Raw genomic sequence first — 19,426 nt, forward strand, 5'->3', positions numbered from 1 at the left:
ATAGGACTCCAATCAACAATCACAATGGATATGGAAATAGGACACCCGTTAACTACCATGGGTACGAGTCCTATAACAGATATGCTCCATTGGAACATTATACAGAACCCACTTATAACAACCGAGGACCACCACCTCCCCCGAGAAGGGGTTTTTTTCAACAAGGCAACAGGGGGAGACCCCCACGAGGGAGAGGAGGCCCACGGAGACCATGGGGCCACTGGCAACAGAACTGGCACCGAGCACCACCTCGAGAAGAGCAGTGGATGGAACAGCGACAACAAGGAGAACACCGTGGAAGCAGGGAGGACACAAATCGACATCAAGAAAGGGACAGAAACGAAAACCACGAGGAACACGAGGAGGAAAGAAACGACAGAAAAAGGAGAAGAAAACAATAGGGAAAGGCATCTACAATCTGAGCGATACACAATTTGAAGAGGAGGAGTTAAAAGTCTTGGATTTAGGTTTAAAATATGCGCCAGGAAAAAATTTAGATAAATTCGAGGCCTACATAGACCTAAACAAATACGTCAGAAAGCTAAATATAAAGAAACATTTCACTCTGAAACAAAAGCAGATACAAAGACCCATACATAAAGAATACAAGCAAACGTTATTAAAGAATCGCTCCAAGTTTAACCCCAAAAACCCTCAGAATGAGAATTTGGAGGTATTTAAACGAATGGTGGAAGCAGACATAAGAGCATTAAGGATTCAAAACAGAAAAGAGAAAAATACATGGGATACTATCAAGAAATTGGAAAAAAGAAAAGGAGTAATAATAAGGCCAGCAGACAAGGGAGGAGGACTCGTAATCCTAAACAAAAAAGATTATGAAGAGGAGATGGAGAATCTCCTCAATATAAAAGACACCTACATCAAGCTTAAAGGAAACCCAAAACAAGGATTTGAAAAAACTTTACATAAATACGTGGAAAAAGGAAAAGACTTGGGAATCTTAAATAAGAAAGAAGCTAGGTATATTTGCCTGGAAAAACCAAAAACCCCAGTTATTTACTACATTCCGAAGATACATAAAGATGACAAGAAGCCACCAGGCCGCCCCATCGTAAGCGGAATTAATTCAGTGCATTCAAGGCTAGGGGAATATTTGGACCAGTTCCTACAGCCTTTGGTCCCAGTAGGAAAGTCCTATCTGAGGGACAGCAAACAATTGCTAGCAGAAATAAAAGATCTAGAAATAGAGGAAAGTGACATCTTGGTCACAATAGATGTAAACTCCCTCTATACTAATATCAAACAAAAAGATGGTTTACAAGCGGTAGATTGGGCCCTGCATGCCCACACAGACATGAAGGAGACGCAGATTGGATATATACTGGAAGGATTAAAAACAGCGATGGAATCAAACTATTTCTGGTATAAGGGTAATTACTTTGTCCAGAAAAAAGGAGTAGCTATGGGGGCTAAGTATGCCCCCAGCGTAGCAAATGTGTTTATGCAAAAATGGGAGGAGGAACAAGTTTTCAGTATACCAAGGAATAATCTGAAGTATTACCGTCGATATATCGATGATATTATCATTGTGTGGAAGGGGAGTGAGCAATCCCTGTGGGAATTCTTTGACGAAATCAATATGAATATATATGGCATCACTTTTTCAGGAACCTTTCACCATGAACATATTGCATTTCTGGATCTGGAATTAACAAAAAAGGATGGAAGACTAAGCAGTAAAACGTTTTTTAAAAAAACCGATCGAAACGGATACATTCCTAAAAGCAGCTGCCATCATCCTAAGTGGCTGGGAAACATCCCCAAAGGGCAACTGATGAGAATCAGAAGGAATTGCAGCGATATTAGAGACTTCGAAACACAAGCAGAATTATTAATTGACAGGTTTGTGGAGAAAGGGTATAAAAGGAATGAGTTAACTAACATCAAGAAAATAGTAGAGAAAATGAACAGAGAAGATCTGATAAAGGATGCGCCAAATAAAGGTAACGGGAATAACAAAAACACCGAGTTTGCATTTCTAACGGGATACAATACCCAACATAAGGCCTTAGAGAAAATTGTGAGAAAACATTGGCCTATCCTACAGGCAGATGCAACACTTAGAGACATCCTCCCTGCAAAACCAACTTTCATATATAGAAAAGCACCAAACCTTAGGAACCGGCTGGTGCACAATGTTGTTGATCCTCCTAAGCAAATAAACCTTCCAACCAGCCTAAAGGGCTTCTTTAGGTGCGGAAAATGTCTCCCATGTAGAACATCTAAGGAAAAGAGAAGAAAAACAACTTCCTTTATGGCACATAGTACAGGAAAAACATATGAAATAAAGGAAACCATCACATGTACAAGCACTCATGTCACCTATGTGGTGGAATGTCCCTGTAAATTACAGTATGTAGGCCGCACCACCAGACCCCTATTTGTCCGCATCAGGGAGCACGTAAAGAATATCAGAAAAGGGTTTGACAAGCATAGTCTGTCACGACACTTCAAGCTTCACCATTCCCAAGACCCCACCGTAATGGTATTTTACGCTATTGATAAAATAAAAAACAACTGGAGAGGAAGTAACAAGAAAATAGATGTATCAAGGAACTAAACGAAGTGGATATATCAGATGCAGACCCTTCAACCAAAAGGCTTGAACATTGACATAGATCTGAACTGTTTTATTACTGATTTTTAATCTTTTAAGGCTTGTGCCCCCCTGGTTTGATTCTCCTTTTGATTCTCCTTTAATCCTTTTAACCTCCCTATAGGCCCTCATTGTGAGGGTTTTTTGGGTTTTTTAGGTTTTTTAGGTTTATAAGGATTTTTAAGGAATTCAGTCCTCTCTTACTTGTATCACAGCTCCTTGGTTTTAAAGAAACTTGTTTTTTAGAGATACAATTTTTACATTTTTATATATATATTTTTATATATATATATATTTTTTATATATATTTTTCCACATATCTTTAGGTAATATATATATTTTTTACCTACCTTGGAGCATTTATAATCTATATGTTTTTTCCCGCATAACATTATTTGGGTCCTCTGGAAAAGCCTGGATGTATAATAGATTGGTATATTCACCTATTTTAATTTTATTTTTATTACTATTTTTATGGAAGTCCACAAAAACATGGACCTACATTTCAGCGGATGGACTCATGGAAGAACCTGTTTTTGTTCTTGTTTTTGTGTTGGTTTTAAAACAACAGAAAAAGAAATTTTTTCAGCACGAAAATTCCTTTTCAGCACGTTTTCTACCTCACCGATTAGATTGGTACATGTATGGGCACTTTCTTCTTTATAGTCTAGCACCATCTGCGCAGACACATCGGCCCACGTACTTACTAAGTGTAACCCACACACATCACTAGATCACATTGTCACTCAATAAAAATATCTAATGAGTATTCTTTTATTTATTCATATCACAGCACTACTGGACATCGGCTCACTACCGATTAAGCCAGACACATCACCTTTAGCACATCTCTTTTTTATATTTTTTTCATTCCATTTTAATTACCAATAGGCATTTAAGTTTAGTCGTACTTGTTGTTTTAATAAAGTTTATGGTTTTATATGTACGGCAAACACAGCATGAAGGGAGTTCACATGATGAATAAAGATCATTAGGCTACGGGATAGGTGCACCAAGATGGCCGCCGTGTTCGGCCTCAAACTTGGTACACCAAGATGGCGGCATCCCAGCCTATAAAAAGACCGGGAGTAGTGATGGATGGCACGCTCCAGATGACGTCGTATGACGAAACGCGTAGGGCGTGGTTTGTGTACGTCAATACGTCACTTCCGGGAACGGTGGTTTGAGCCGGTGGAACGCGGAAGCGGTCCGGCGAACACCTCTCAAGCTGAAAGTGAACTCCCTAACTGTGAGTGGATGCTACGTTATTTTGGTTGACATAACATATGCTACGCAATGGAGGCTTATCCTTTATTCTAGTGACCAGGAAGTGTCGAGGCATTGGCCGAGGGAGTGTGGTAAGCAGCGGTGTTTCTGGTGGGGCATCCACCAACGCCATAACTTTGCTTGTTTATTTGTCTCCTTAATCACTACACGTGGTTCTTGGCATTATCAGCACTCGGCACTTTATATGTACAACATATGATGTTTACAATGTGGCACACTAAGCACAGCCCATAAATAGCACGTAGCACTTTATATACTATACATATATTTTATATTTGATATCTTATTGGGTGCACTTTAGCACTATATGCACTTTTCTAATTTGCACATGCACGATTTAAAGTGGTAGCGCCGGGTCCAACGTTTTTGCATTTTTTCTATTTTACTGCCTCAGAGGTAGGTTGGAGGCAGCTTACACCACCATTTGAGCCTGATTCAGTACAACTCCATAGCGCTGGTATACAATCCCTTTTATATTTGAGGAATGTCGTTATACGGGGTGCAAGAACTTGTCACTTTCTTGCACTATTAACGTTGTATTAGAAATATTCTATTGTACACGTCACTTTATCACTGAATCACTCACATTGATTGATTGGGTTTTGTGATCTGTCTCAAACTATTAATAATACACATTCTTTGAATAGCAACACAGCATAGTGCTACGCTGCATTGGAGCACATGTGTTTGGAGTGCATTTAGTAAGCAACCCACTGCAACCCAAGTGGTGTGAATGGGCCCTAAAGTCTAAAAATGCAGAAGACACTTTAGGGACCATATACAAATACTGTATATGGTCTGTTGTGATGTTAACACATATTGCAACATTTTTTGCATTGAAGTAGTCCATTTATTATGAATGGGGCTGCCAATGCACTGCAACTTACCAACTAACAGACATGCACCAATTTTGTTGCCATGGTGTCGGTGTACTATTACAGTGATGGCAAACCTTAGCACCCCAGATGTTTTGGAACTACATTTCCCATGATGCTCAACTACACTGCAGAGTGCATGAGCATCATGGGAAATGTAGTACCAAAACATCTGGGTTGCCAAGGTTTGCCATCACTGCACTATTATGTGTTGGCAACTAATGTACAGTGCTCAGAGATGCCTTTGACAAAGAACAGCACCCTTCCCACCCAAGTCTTATACTCCCCTGTCCTCGCTACTGCAGGAACTTTTGCGGTGGTGGCTGTGTGGCTTTCAGTGGGCCGCACAGTGAAGATATGGCAGGAGTAGTGATCAGGGCTGCTGTTGGAAATCACAGGGGGCCCCATACAGCCTTATTGACAGGGCCCCCTTACCCCAACCGAGAATGACTGAGGACATCGATTTATCAGTCCCTTTATGTGTAGCCTCAGCTGCACAGATGAATGAATAGGATGCGCTCCAAGGCTTCCTGCGCATTCACAAACTGAAGCATAGTAAACACAGTTTACCTTGCTTCAGTGAAGAATGGACACAGGAGTGATTGGTACCAATCATTCACTTTGTTCATTAGAGAATGGAAGGGGCCAGTAAATTAGATATTTACTACCCCTTTCCCTGCTTTCCATCCTGAAACATCCCCCTGTGTGCCTGCAGCAGCTGTTGTCAGAAGGAGAGGAGGGAGGCCAGAAGCACTGCGGGGGAAAGGGGCACATAAGGGGGGCCCGGACAGCAGATGGAAGGGGAGCATATGCTAGAACCAATCCCCCTGCAGTGAAAGAAGAGGAGAATATGGCAGCGCTGCAAGGGGAGGCAGAAGAGGATCGATGTCTGCAATAAGACAGTACAGCCAGAACTCCTGCTCAGCAGGTGCCCGGGCCCCCCCTTTTGAACTGATGGGGTCTGGGCCCAGTACAGGAGGGCTGGCCGTACTGCCTTATCAGCAGCCCTGGACTGGTAGTGATAGATGAATTTAACACTTAAAAGTGCAGTTATCATTTAATTCTAATTGGGTTGCTGTACCAAAAAAATGCTTTTATGGGCTGTGTTATAAATTCTCATCAATGATTTCTGTAGACAAGATGGACTCACTACTTTCTCTACCATTGTGCTGTTAGGTCTGCCGTATTCTATGAAGCTTGCTGGTTTACCCTTGGGTCTTCTGCTTTTATTTGGAGTTGCCTATATCACAGGTATGCTGTAATTATTATTATTTATTTTTATTGCAAGTCAGTCATAAGCTTGAGCAAATCATAGTGCACATAGGATGAAAAGATACATACGTAAAGAATATCTTCACTGAAAATTCCATGTCTGATCCAGAAATATATAAAAAAGCAGATAAACGTGAAAATTTTGACTTATACTGTCAAGAGTCAACCTTACATGGCCTAAAACATTTTGTAAAGTAGCATCAGCACTGGGGTGCAGCACCTTGTGGTCATGTGTCAAGGTCTTACCTTGCCCTCCTGTTGGCAGCTCTCTTGGACATGTGCAGACTGCTGCCTCTTAAAAAATTTGATTGCATCATCACTTGCCTGCTGCCTTGGGGTTTCCCAGTGATGATGCTGCACACCTGATTATATCTATCACCTGATTAGTAGCAATTCTTGCCCTTGTGTTTGTGCTCTAAGGTACAAGACTGCTCTGCTAGCAGTCTTCTGTTCTCCATGTTCCTCCGTGTATGACCAGGCTTGGCTGACGACTCTCCTGGCTCTCGACCCTGCATCGGCAGACGACCCGATTCTGGACTCGACCCCGGCTTGGATGACTACACGCTTCTGCACTAGACCCCAGCTTGTTCCTGATCTCACTTCCTCACTCTTGCTTTGCGTTTATTGTTGTTTGCTTCAATAAACAATTAAATTATTTTATCTGCATTCCCATGTGGTCTGGTTTCTTGGCACCCTGACAGTACGCAAGAGCCATGAATCCTGACAATTCACGTACTCCTACGCTCCCCATGCTGGTTACCAGGTTCGATCAACAAGATCACCTTTTGGATCAGTTCGCTCAGGCATTGCAGATGTTGCTTGCAGGCACAGCGCACCTTGCTCCTGTTGCTGCTAGGCCAGTGGTTCCTCTTATTGTTGCTCCTACTGCTGCTCCTGTTACCACTCCTGCTCCTGCAGTTGCAGCTGGAGTGATAGGGGGGTGACCCGAGTCAGTGTCGTGGCTTCCTAAACCAAGTGTTCATTTATTATGAGATGGTTCCTCAGGCGTTTACTTCTGATTGGTCCAAGGAGGGCTTCCTAATCTCGTTGCTCTTGGTCAAGGCCTTGGCCTGGGCAAATCCCTTATGGGAGAAAGATAATTCTGTGATACTCGATTACCCAAGTTTTGTTGCCTCCTTTCGTAGTGTTTTCGATGTGTCTGCTCACTCTGCCTCTGCTGCAAAGTAGCTCCTGTCCATTCAACAGGGTATACGAACCGTTGCTGAGTATGCCATTGAATTTCGTACCCTGGCAGCAGCAGTTGGCTGGAATAATGAGGCTCTGGTGGCTGTCTTCTCTCATGCTCTCCGAGGCATTGAAGGATGAGATTGCGGCCAAGGATCTCCCTGACGAGCTCGAGGCTCTCATTTCCTTCCTGATTTTGATCGATACCAGACTGAGGGAGAGACCATTGTTTAAGGAGCAACTGCGGAAGCCTCTTACCAGATTGTCTCCTACGTTTTCCCAACCATTTCTCCCTCACCTCCCACGCCTCCTGGGGATGGCGCCTCTGGCTGCGAACCCATGCAGCTGGGGGTCACTCGCCTTTCCAAGGCTGAGCGGGCCTTTAGGAGGAGGGAGGGCCGGTGCCTGTATTGCGGTCTTGGTGGGCATTTCCTGAAATCTTGTCCAACCCATCCGGGAGACGCTCGCATCTGAGGTCCTGTCGGGGGCTGATCTTAGGTGGAATTTCCTCGTCCCCAGTGTCCCGTAAAGATAAACCGCTAATCACATACCCTTGCAGCCTTGTGTTTCTTCAAAAGTTATCGAGGCGACTGATGGCAGACCCCTGCTACCGACACAGGTTACCCACGAGACTGTTCCGGTTGATATAGCGATAGGGGCTGTTAACAGGGAGTCGACCTGTTCCCAGGTTATTTCGTCCCCGCACTACTCCATTGTTTTGGGGTACCTTTGGCTTCAGAAACACAATCCAACCTTTGATTGGCAGTAGGTCGAGATCCTCTCTTGGTCTCCCCAGTGTGGCACTGTTTGTATCCATGGACCTGTTAAGAAACTTTGTACCTCCTCAGATTCAGTATTGCCTACTGAATATCGTGAGTATCAAGATGTATTTGACAAGGTGCGCACTGGTGTTGTTCCTCCTCATCGTCCGTGCGATTGTGCTATAGACTTGCAACCTGGTGCCATTCCCCCTCATGCCAGGGTTTAGCCTCTTTTGGTTGCGGAGAATAAGGCTATGGAGGAGTACGCTGCGGATATGCTTGCCCGATGGCACATTCACAAGTCCACTTCTCCAGCGGGTGCCGGTTTTTTCTTCGTAAAGAAAAAGGGGGGTGAGTTGAGACCTTGCATTGATTATAGGGGCCTCAATCACATCAACAGTCTTTACCAAGCTTGACCTAAGGGCCACATATAACCTTGTAAGGATCAAGAAGGGTGACGAGTGGAAGACCGCGTTTAATACCAGAACCGGTCATTACGAATCTCTGGTTATGCCTTTTGGCTTGTGCAATGTGCCCACTGTCTTCCAGGAGTTCGTCATTAATGTCTTTCCTGATATGTTGCAGCAATGCATGGTAGTCTTTTTGGACGACATCTTGATTTAATCGACACCATTGAAACACACTACCTGGATGTCAGATGGGTGCTGCAACGGTTACGTGAGAATGGGCTTTTCTGTAAGCTTAAGAAATGTGAATTCCATCTGTCTCAGGTTGCCTTCTTGGACTACATCATTTCAGCTGAACCCTCAGAAGGTTTCGGCTGTTCTACAATGGGCTCACCCCAGTGGTCTCTGTTCCATTCAGCTTACCTGGATTTGCCAACTACTATCACAAATTTATCAGGAACTTTTCTTCTTTGGCCAATTATGGGTTCCCCGAGTCGTTCTCTCCACAGGACATCCTGGAGGATCATCTTCGTGCCCTCTGTTCCTCTTGGGTTCAGATTCAAGAGTCTTTGCGGGTCTCTGCACAGCGTCAGAAGCTCCAGGCCGACCAGAGAGGTTTATCTGCTCCTTCATACAAGGTCAGGGAGAGGGTGTGGTTGTCGACCCATAATCTAAACCTCAGGGTGCCCACTGCAAAACTGTAACCCTGTTTTGTTGGTCCTTTTTGCATCCTCCATAAGGTGAACCCAGTGGCTTATGCCCTTGGTCTTCGCCCTGGCATGCATGTTTCCAAAGTCTTTCATGTGTCACTTTTGAAGCCGCTGGTTTTCAAAGGCTATACTTCTTCACTTCCTCGCCCTCGTTCCATTCCTGTGGGCAACCATGAGGAGAATGAGGTTAGCAGCATCTTGGATTCTCATCTGTTCCGAGGTCAGGTTCAATACCTGGTACACTGAAGGGTTATGGTCCTGAGGAGTGCTCCTGGGTTCTTCGCTAATGTTCATGCTCCTGCCCTTCTCTGTGCTTTCTATGCTCGCTTTCCTCAGAAACCGTTTTTGCTCCATGGAGGAGGGGCCTTTGAGGGGAAGGTGCTGTCAAGGTCTTGCCTTGCCCTCTTATTGGCAGCCATCTTGGACATGAGCAGACTGCTGCCTCTTATAAACTGATTGCATCATCACTTGCCTGCTGCCTGGGTGTCGAACAGTGATAATGCTGCACACTTGTCTATGTCTATCACCTGATGAGTTGCAGTCATTGCCCTTGCATTTTTGCTCCAAGGTACTTCTCTGCTAGCAGTCTTCTGTTCTCTGTGTTCTACCATGTATGACCTGGCTTGGCTGACTACCCTCCTGGCTCTTGACCCCACATTAGCAGACGACCCCGCATTGGCAGACGACGCAGCATCGGCAGACTACCCACTTCTGGACTTGACCCTGGCTTGTTCCTGATCTCGCTTCCTCACCCTCGCTGTGCATTTATTGTTGTTTGCTTCAATAAACTCCTTTATTTTACCTGCATTTACATGTGGTCTGGTTTCCTGGCGCCCTGACATCATGACACATACTGTATGTATGAGAAGTACACTTGCAGCAATGTGTTTGTTGAGATCGTGATGTTGTACACATATATATTATACTTGTAGCACCCTCTAGTGTGCTACTAGTGTGAGAGTGTGAGACTTCTTAACTCCTTTAAGCCCAGTACACACAGGCAACTTTTTTTTCGTTTGTGAACTGAGTGAAAAAAATTGAGGAGCTCGCTGTACTAACTATTCGATGCTAGTACAGTGATCTCCCGGCTGAGCTTTTGTGTTCTGCTGGGGGCACCACCCCCCACCAGAACACACTAATCAGCCATCGGCTTCCAGCACTGATCGGATGCCGATCGGCTGTTTGTGCAGCACGCCTGTTGGACAGAAGTTGGATGTTTAGGCAGCTTCTGTTGGACAGGCTGCTGTACACACGGGCCGAATGTCGGATGGTTTTTATTGAACTGGCCAATATTCTGCCCATGTGTACCATGCTTTAGAGAGGAAGACTGACATAAGCATAATTACATTGCTGAAGTTTACTGCCCTTTAGGGAGAGAAGAGAATATATGAGAGATAAGATAAGACACTATCCTTGTAAGTTTACCTCTTTTGTGTCTCCCTGGCAGCAGAGATTGTTCTGCCACATCTCCTGCTTTTATGTTCTCCCTCCTTAATCTGTGTTGCTTCAGCACAGTCTCTGTCATTCCTGTTGATTTCTTCCCCCTTCAGCAACAGTAAATCTTAAAGCTGTAAGCTGATTTGCCTCTAGTGGCTCTGATTTTATGCACAGAGCTGAGAACAGAGAACAAGTGTGCATGTAAAGAGCAAAAAGAGGCAATGCCTTACTAGACTTTAAACAGTATAGCCACTTATTTGTAATGTTTTACATAGCTATACCTATAAAAGCGGCCAGCCTGAAGTGATCTATCCCAGAATTGTCTGAATAAAGCTTCACTTTAATTGAAGACAATAACAATTATGTGATTCCAGCACAGTTTATTCAAATATGGGCTTATTTAGGAAACACATGGTGCAACTTCAAACAATCAGATTGCAGGTTGCAGGTTGTTAGAGTCAGATATGTAATAGAGAAATTCTCATTGGTTGCTATGAATTCCTGCACATCTTAGCAAACAGGCTGGAAGAGTCCACACGTAACAAATCATTAAAAATATGAACTCTAGAAGGTGTGTCCAAAAAAAAAAAAAGTAGAGGGTGTAGAAATAGTTACCAGTATTGCCTGTGGTACCAGTATTGCCTGCTGCAGATCTTCTCCCTATTACTATATTGTTCTGAACTGCAACTCTGTGTGGCCATCTCAAGAGAGGCAGCTTTGCTTCCTCATGACAGATCACCCCCCTAATGACTGACGCTCTGAGGAATGGAGGAAAAATCCTAGAAGCAGCAGGAAGAATGCAGGGAGTACAGATTCTCAGAATTGATGAAGCAGAAGCAGAGACTCTTGCATTACAGGTCCTTAGGTATAGCTTCCTCTCCAGCAGGGAAAATAACAAGCAGCACAATAGTAACAACGCTATGGGATTGGTTTACTTAAACTGGGGAGTGCAAAAGGTGATGCAATTGTGCATGGTAGTCAATCAACTTCTAATCAAGCTTGTTCAATTATGCTTTGACAAAAATCTGGAAGCTGGTTGATTTCTGTGCAGAGCTGCACCAGGTTTTGCACTCTCCAGATATAGTAAATCAACCCCTATATTTCCAATATAATATTTCAAGTCTCCCGTGACTAGCATTCACAGGCACCGTGCATTACATGATCTCAAAATGCAAACATGCAGCTATGACGCTTGAGGGACAGGTTGCCATTGCTATTTTTTAGGGGGAATTAAAGACAGAGAAAATCTTTCAGGGTACTGCTGTTGCACAGTTAACATTTCTAGATGTTCCCGGTTACATAGCAGATCTTCACTCAGTCTTTGAGTTCTGGTCCACTTTAATTCTCAGCATGTCCTGATAATTGCATTCTAGATTACCATGCTGTTCTCCACTGTCATCTGTACACTAAAATGGACACATGGCTGTCTCCAGTTTATCTCTGGTCCTATTTTGCTCTGGGGTAAATGAGCTCTATGTCATAGCACGGAAATGTTGCAGAGAAATGATCCTACTGTAAATGAGTTAGCGAAACATATCTACACTTTTCCCATTCATAAATCCCCCTGGGGGGAAGTGCAGATGCAAGGGCCCAGAAAACAAGAATTGTTACATTGTTGAAAGGGTTTAAATAATGTCTGTTCAATCTCAAGCCAAACGTACATAAAATAAAATGTTTTACAGGTTTTGTGTTTGTACACTAATCTCAATTTTCCTTAAAGAGAGCTTTCGCTACTTTACTAAATAAGAGGCATCCTAGAAAAGAATATGTTTCATAAATATTATGCACAGTGGGCAGTAAGTGACATTTTCAAGGATGCTATGTGACACTTAATTATGTGTCAGATAGCCGGTCCTCTTCTAGATGCCTTGGTTTTTAAAGCTGGCAAGTGATATAGGGGCTCGCAAAAAGGAACCACAGCACCAAGTAAGGGAGCCGGCAAACTGACACAGCCTGCATGCTTGTTTCTAGATTCACTAGGGATTGGATTTGCAGCCTTGAAGCCCACAAAATGAGAACATTGAGGTTTGAAGCTGTTAATCGAGGTCTACCTGCAATCCTTCAATCTCTCCACCAGAGGTCACATCTGAGCTCTCTTTCTTCTTACAGCTAAACTTAATGGCTATTTGTAATGGAGCATATAGTAGAGAAATTCAAGTTAACTTGTTTTTGAAGGTGCAAACTTGAAGACTATTATTTTGTCAATATTATTTAATGAGTCACTGACCAGAAAACTTTTGAGACAGCAAATAGGAGCTCAAAGTAATTACATAAGTAGCTGATTACCACTGCACAAGGTAACATTTAAGTAAAACCTTTTGTTTTTGTTTTGTATATAGTGAGGAAAGGTTAGAAATATTGTACGTTTCCTATTGATAACATTGTTCCCATGGGGTAGATTTCCTTTAATTTCCTGTCCTGGTAATAGGTGATCAGTTTGTAGGCAGGTGCACTCTATTTCCTCCACTGCAGGTGGCGCTCAACCATAGTGGGGAGAGGAAGTCAAGAGGAAAATGGTTCCTTTATGGTTTCCTGGGTCCCTTGGTAAGCTATCTGATTGGATGCTGCCGCCCAATGTGACTCTAGCAGCCATCTTGGGTCAGGCAGAGTCAAGGCCCTCAGTCCCAGTCTTGGCACGCATTGTTGTGAATGGATAAGTTAAGGTTAGGTCTTCTATCTATAAGGGAAAATGTCTAGCGGTAGGGAGAGGTTCCTGACCAATAGGGACTGGCTAGGGATATACCTTCCTTCTTGGAATCCTCCCACTTGGGTGCAGGCTGGCCAGACCACATTCCGCCCTCTGAGACAGACACTTGTTGGCATCCATAAGAACCGCTCAATTCTGTTTTAGCCAGACATACTGTGAGTGTTCCCTGTTGGGTGCCTTCCCACTCGGCTGTTTGTATCCTTGATTGTATCCTAGAACTTTCTGATCAATACAAGTTCTGTTTATTGCATCTGGACTCAGTGTCTTCACTGCCACCTCACCACACTGCACCCACCCACCCACCCACAAAGATGGAAGGTTAATGAGGGGTATTCTCTCCAATATAAACAAGGAATAAGGACAGCTATAAAACTTTTCTTTTAATTGGAAAAGTGCTAAAACCTTGGAGGGGTTTTACCAAAACCCTGGCGTCCCACTGATCCGGGCTGTGTCCCGCTGCCGGCCAAGTGCTGGAAAACTCAGCTTTGGTTCCTTTGCCACTCTTTCGGGTAGACTCATCTCCTCCCCAACATGAGCACTAAAGTCCTAAAATACGGAGACAGCAGTATGGGCTACAAGCATTGACAGCTAAAGTAAATAATCCATTTAACACCCTTTCCTACTATATTTGCAACTAAAGCAAAGGCTGCCATTTAGCTTTAATATCAAGGTGGGGATTCTAGTAATGTGATAAGACTAAATATGCAGTATAAAATGTATTTTTCTCTATAAGTGTTTTTTATTTGCTTATTTAAACTGTGTCGTTGCTGTACGTGTTGCAGTTCTCATTAGGTAACACACTGTGGACAAGGGGGCAATCTTTACGTCTAGAGCAAAACAGATTTCGTCTCCAAATATGGAAAGGTTTCTTCACCGTAAGAGCTGTGAAAATGTGGAATAGACTCCCTCCAGAGGTGGTTCTGGCTAGCTCACTAGATTGCTTTAAAAAAGGCCTGGATTCTTTCCTGGGTGTACATAATATAAATGAGAACTAACATTTATAGGTAAAGTTGATCCAGGGAATATCCGATTTCCTATCGGGGATAAGGAATTTTTTCCCCCTGCTGTAGCAAATTGGATCATGCTTTGCTGGAGTTTTTCGCCTTCCTCTGGAGCAACTGCGGGTATAGTATTGTGTATAATGGGATTGTATGGTTGGGGTTTTTTTTACTGTTTTTTGTTTTTTTATTGGTTGAGCCAGATGGACTTGTGTCTTTTTTCAACCTGACTAACAATGTAACTATGTGTTCTGTGATGTCTTTCTATAGATTATTCTATGATACTGCTGATTAAATGCGGAGAAATATCCGGCACTAGCACATATCAGTCTCTTGTCAGTAGGACTTTCGGTTTTCCTGGATACATGGCTGTATCAGCATTGCAGTTTTTTTATCCCTTTGCAGGTACTATGCTTTTATATCCCTGTAGATCTCCTTGCTAGAGCCCATGGCTCTGCTCTCTACTCCACAGCCATAATTTTTAGTCTAAAGCTCAACATGCACATGCCAATCTAATTGTGGAATATCCTGTAGATTGTAGAAACATTTACACTATATGGCCTAAAGTTTGCAGACTTCTTATAATCACTCCTTTTATAAACTTGTTGGACATTCCATTCCATAACCAAGTTACTGGGATCTGAATATTCCAGTGAAAGGCACTGTTAAATCTATAGTATAAAAATAAATTGTAGATGGTTTTGCACTTTAAACCACGTGGCAACAGCTTGGGAGAGGCCTTTTTGTTCTTGGATTACTGAGTATGGTTTGAAAAATTTGATGTGTAGGAACTCCAGTGGCCTACACAGAACCCTGACCTTAAAGCGGAACTAAACCCCAAAACCAAAATGGGATATATAGCAGCTCACAAATCATTAGAAGTGGTGTCTGCATTCGTTTTAATTTTTTTAGGCTTTTTTCAATTTGATTTCACCTGGTGATCTGGCCAGTAACACATCTCCTGTATTAGAGATCCCCAACTCTGGATTTAAATACACTAAAAAATTTAAGCCAAACTCCTGCTCACACTTTAGAGGAAGTTACAGTAAAAGTATTTTTTTTTCCTTTTACCATAAATGTTTTACATGAATAAATTAAAGCTTTTCATTGTAAGCACCACTGTCAGTGGTAAATGGTTTGTCTCATCTCTGTAAACGAATACATCTGCAGGACAGCTTGGCCAGACTTATTGGGCAGATCACCAGAGGAAGATAGAAGAAAGAAAGCCCATAAAAGAAATGCAGCCATCACATCTAGGAATTAGCAAGCTGCAATATACAAAATGTTTGTCTTTGGGTTTATTACCACTTTAACCACTTCCCGTCACTGCACTGCACTGCCTTTTTACGTCGGCAGAGTGGCTCTCCCAAAATCACGTTATTAGGCGTCATCTGCCTGGAAGGCCACTAGGGGGCGCGCTCAAACCCCCGATTGTTGCGGGGAAGCCAGTGCGGGTGCCAGGCGTCTCCGATGGCTGCTTGACACCGGCGATCCCCCTCCCCCCCCCCCCCGACAGAGAAGGACGGACGGCTGATGTAAACACAGCCATCTGTCATTCTCCCTGACATGATCACAGAGACCATGCGATCCTGCTATATAGGATTGCATGTCTCTATGATCATTTCTAAAGCCCAACCCCCCCACAGTTAGAATCACTCTCCCAGGCTTACATTTAACCCCTTGATCACCCACAGGGTTAAACCCCTTCTCTGCCAATTACTGGCATTATTACTCTGCCAAATACTGGCATTATTACAGTAACAGTGCATATTTTTAGCACTGATTACTGTAGTAATGTCACTGGTACCCCCAAAAGTGTTAAAAATGTCAGTTAGGGGTCCGATCTGTCCACCGCAATGTCTCAGTCCCGCAAAAAATCGCAGATCGCCGCCATTACTAGTAAAAAAAAAAAAAAAACAATAAAAATGACATAAATCTTTCCCGTAGTTAGTAGACACAATAACCAACAAACCAATCAAAATATGCTTATTGCGATTTTTTTTTTAACCAAAAATATGTAGCAGAAAACAAATTGGCCTAAAATGTTAAAAAATGTTGATTTTTTTTATTTTTTTTTTTGGGAATGTTATATAGCAGAATGTGAAAAATATTGGGTTTTTTTTTTTCAAAATTGTCTCTCTTTTTGTTTATAGCGCAAAAAATAAAAATTGCACAGGTGATCAAATACCAACAAAAGAAAGCTCTATTTGTGGGAAAAAAATGACATCAATTTTTGTTTGGGTACAGCGTCACATGACCACGCAATTGTCCGTTAAAATAACGCAGTGCCGAATCGCAAAATAGGGCCCGGTCATTAAGCCGTGAAATCTTCCAGTCTTAAAGTGGTTAAAGTATAACTAAAGGCAAAATGTTTTTTTTTTTTTTTTCAGTTTTGGACAGAGTGCCGAGGGATTGGAATTTTGATTGCTGTCTGTGTCCCAATTATGGAGATGCACCCTCTCTATTTGTCCTGTTTACCATTAACATTGAAAGTGAAACTAAAAGAGAATCCCAAATTTTGGGTTGTCCCCAAAAAAGTAATAGAGGGGAAATCTTCCGATGGGGAAGTTCTGGTGATCTGGTGGTCCCCAAGAAATTCCTTCAATTTGCAGGGATTTCCTCTCACTTCCTGTTTGGCTATGAGAAGTGAAAGAAAATTTCTGCAATGGGCCAAAGATGGCGGGGAAAAAAAAAACAACAGGGGTTATAACCTTCCCTTACTCTATCCAAAATTATATAGTTTGTCTTTAATTGTTTGAATAACAAATACATCTTCTCTCCTACTTAACCTGACACCTGATGATATCTTTCAGCAATGATCAGCTACAACATCATAACTGGAGACATTTTGCCAAAAATATTTCAGAGAATCCCTGGAGGTGAGTCCCTTCACAGGCAGTATACTTTCTGTATTATACAGTAAGACCTTGGATAGAGAGTAACTTGGTTTGAGAGTGTTTTGCAAGTCAAGCAACATTTTTAAAAAAGTCTTGACTTGATAAACAACAGTCCTCAGCACCACCATCAATGTCATCCTTTCCACGCTGCGCTCCACGAGTGCTTCAAGCCTCGCTTTCAGATCGCTCTACTGCAGGATAGTCTTCCCAGTCAGGATTGCAGACTGACAGCAGTGAGAGCCGGTGGTGTGGAGGGCGGTCTATGTGGACAGCTTTACCCGGATGCCTGCATACTTAGATGTGCCTCTCTTAATCATCATGTGAGTTGCTAAATGTTGTACCTACATTAAATGTAATCATATTGCTACACTTTGAGGCGCCTCTCTTCTCTTTTATACTCTGTAGCTCCTGCTGGATTTGGTTTCAATCCCCTTGTGGAGGCGCCATTTGTGGATGGACATTTTATGGATACACAACCTATCACATTGCTATAATCTTTTTATATGGACTATAAACTGAAGGACTTTTGAATAAATAGTTGTGGAACGAATCATCTGAGTTTCCATTATTTCTCATGGGAAAATTTGCTTTGATATATGAGATACGCTTTGGATTACAAGTAACGAATTATGCTCGCAATCCAAGGTTTTACTGTACTTTTAAATAATGTCTGCATTCTGTAGGTTTATTCCAGAATTGGATTCATGAAAAGGCCACGCAAGGCATAGATTAATCCCTTAATAACTAAAGCATGCATCATACTAGCGACTCCTTAACACACACTTCGCTGCCTTAATTAGTGAGACACTTCTGAGGTCCAGCTAAATTTCTTCCATAAAGTTGAAGATTAGCTAAAAAACTATTTACTTACTTGTAATGAAGTATGTCCCATGATGGGCAGGCAGCTAAATTGTGTAAAAATCTTCACTGCAGTACTGCTCTGTCCTCTTCCCGCTGCTGAACTTCTGGCACTGTGGGGGTTAACCGCGCTGAATCTCTGGATTCATTTGCGCTAAAGATGATCCAATGGGGGCATGCCCCCTCCTGCCCTCTCCTCCATTGAGACAAGTTCTTTCAAGTTCTGGTACTGCTGGTAATGCTGGCATTTCTGGTACTGCTGGCACTGCTGGCATTTCTGGTACTGCTGGCATTTCTGGTACTGCTGGCATTTCTGGTACTGCTGGCACTGCTGGCATTTGTGGTACTGCTGGCATTTGTGGTACTGCTGGCATTTCTGGTAGTGCTGGCATTTCTGGTAGTGCTGCCACTGCTGGCATTTGTGGCACTGCTGGCATTTGTGGCACTGCTGGCACTGTTGGGACAGGAGCGGCGCTCGAAGCAGGTGGCTAGAGGAGATAGCAGAGCCGCCGCTTCCTTCCTGTACAGCTCCTGTCACAGGCGGAGTGCACTGTGTATCACTCCGCCTGTGACAGGAGCCGGAACTATAGAGGAAGTAGCGGCTTCTTCTACAGTGCGGTGGTTCCTCCTCACAGACCACAGCGCTCGGGGATGGCGGGTCGGGATCCCGCAATCTGGGCTTACCTACCCGTCATCCCAGAGCATAGTGATGCTGGCTCGGGGGGGGGGGGGGGCAATTGACCCGTTGCCCCCCCCCCCCCCCTGGATCTGCCACTGATGGCAGGAAGGGCCTTGTCCCAGTTGGATCACTTGTAGTGCAGCTGAGCCTGAGCCTACAGAACCCATCCTTGTGGGCCATTCTTCACTGCAGGTAAGCAATATAACTAAAGCTTACATTTTTACAGTAATATTTTTTTTAAACTAAGCTTCATCTTTAATAACCACTTGGTAAATGGAGCACTGTTTGCTTTGCTGTATTGTTCCATGCGGACCCTAGAAAAAGAAGAGAAAAAATTGCACATGCCTCTGATACTGTGCTGGGGAGTGGGAGATGCAGCTGGGACTGGAGCTTCTCATCACCAGGGCCTTCCTCTTCCACTATGCAAAACCAAGTCAAACTGACAGCTCAGGTCTGCAGATTATACTTAAGCCTCATACACACAATCAGATTATCGAACGATCTTTCGTCCGTTTTTTGTTGCATGCTAGTCTCATATGGAAAGTGAAGAGGTTACTTTCATACAAAAATTCTCGTACGACAGAATTCAACTTCAGAAGTGATGTCATGTGTTAAATTGTTTTGTATGTGTTCTTTCGTTTCTGAGCATGCATAGTCTTGCTCTTATGATCTTTTTCAGACGAAAACTGTACTAATTAAACGAAAATCGGACGTTGTGTTGACGTAAGATAAACAT

The 19,426-nt window shown here is 43.1% G+C and overlaps 1 protein-coding gene across 1 annotated transcript in view; it reads left to right on the forward strand.

Annotated features, from left to right (window-relative positions):
* SLC38A11 (solute carrier family 38 member 11) overlaps nucleotides 1–19,426 on the forward strand; it is a 90,625-nt gene that overhangs the window by 16,973 nt on the left and 54,226 nt on the right. Inside the window, exons 3-5 of the mRNA XM_082260952.1 lie at nucleotides 5,956–6,030; nucleotides 14,527–14,661; nucleotides 17,070–17,135. Of these exons, the coding sequence (XP_082117078.1) occupies nucleotides 5,956–6,030; nucleotides 14,527–14,661; nucleotides 17,070–17,135 (276 nt within the window). The remainder of the gene's footprint in view (nucleotides 1–5,955; nucleotides 6,031–14,526; nucleotides 14,662–17,069; nucleotides 17,136–19,426) is intronic.

Source organism: Pelophylax lessonae, assembly GCF_965119305.1.
Source record: "Pelophylax lessonae genome assembly, chromosome: 6".
NCBI lineage: Eukaryota > Metazoa > Chordata > Amphibia > Anura > Ranidae > Pelophylax > Pelophylax lessonae.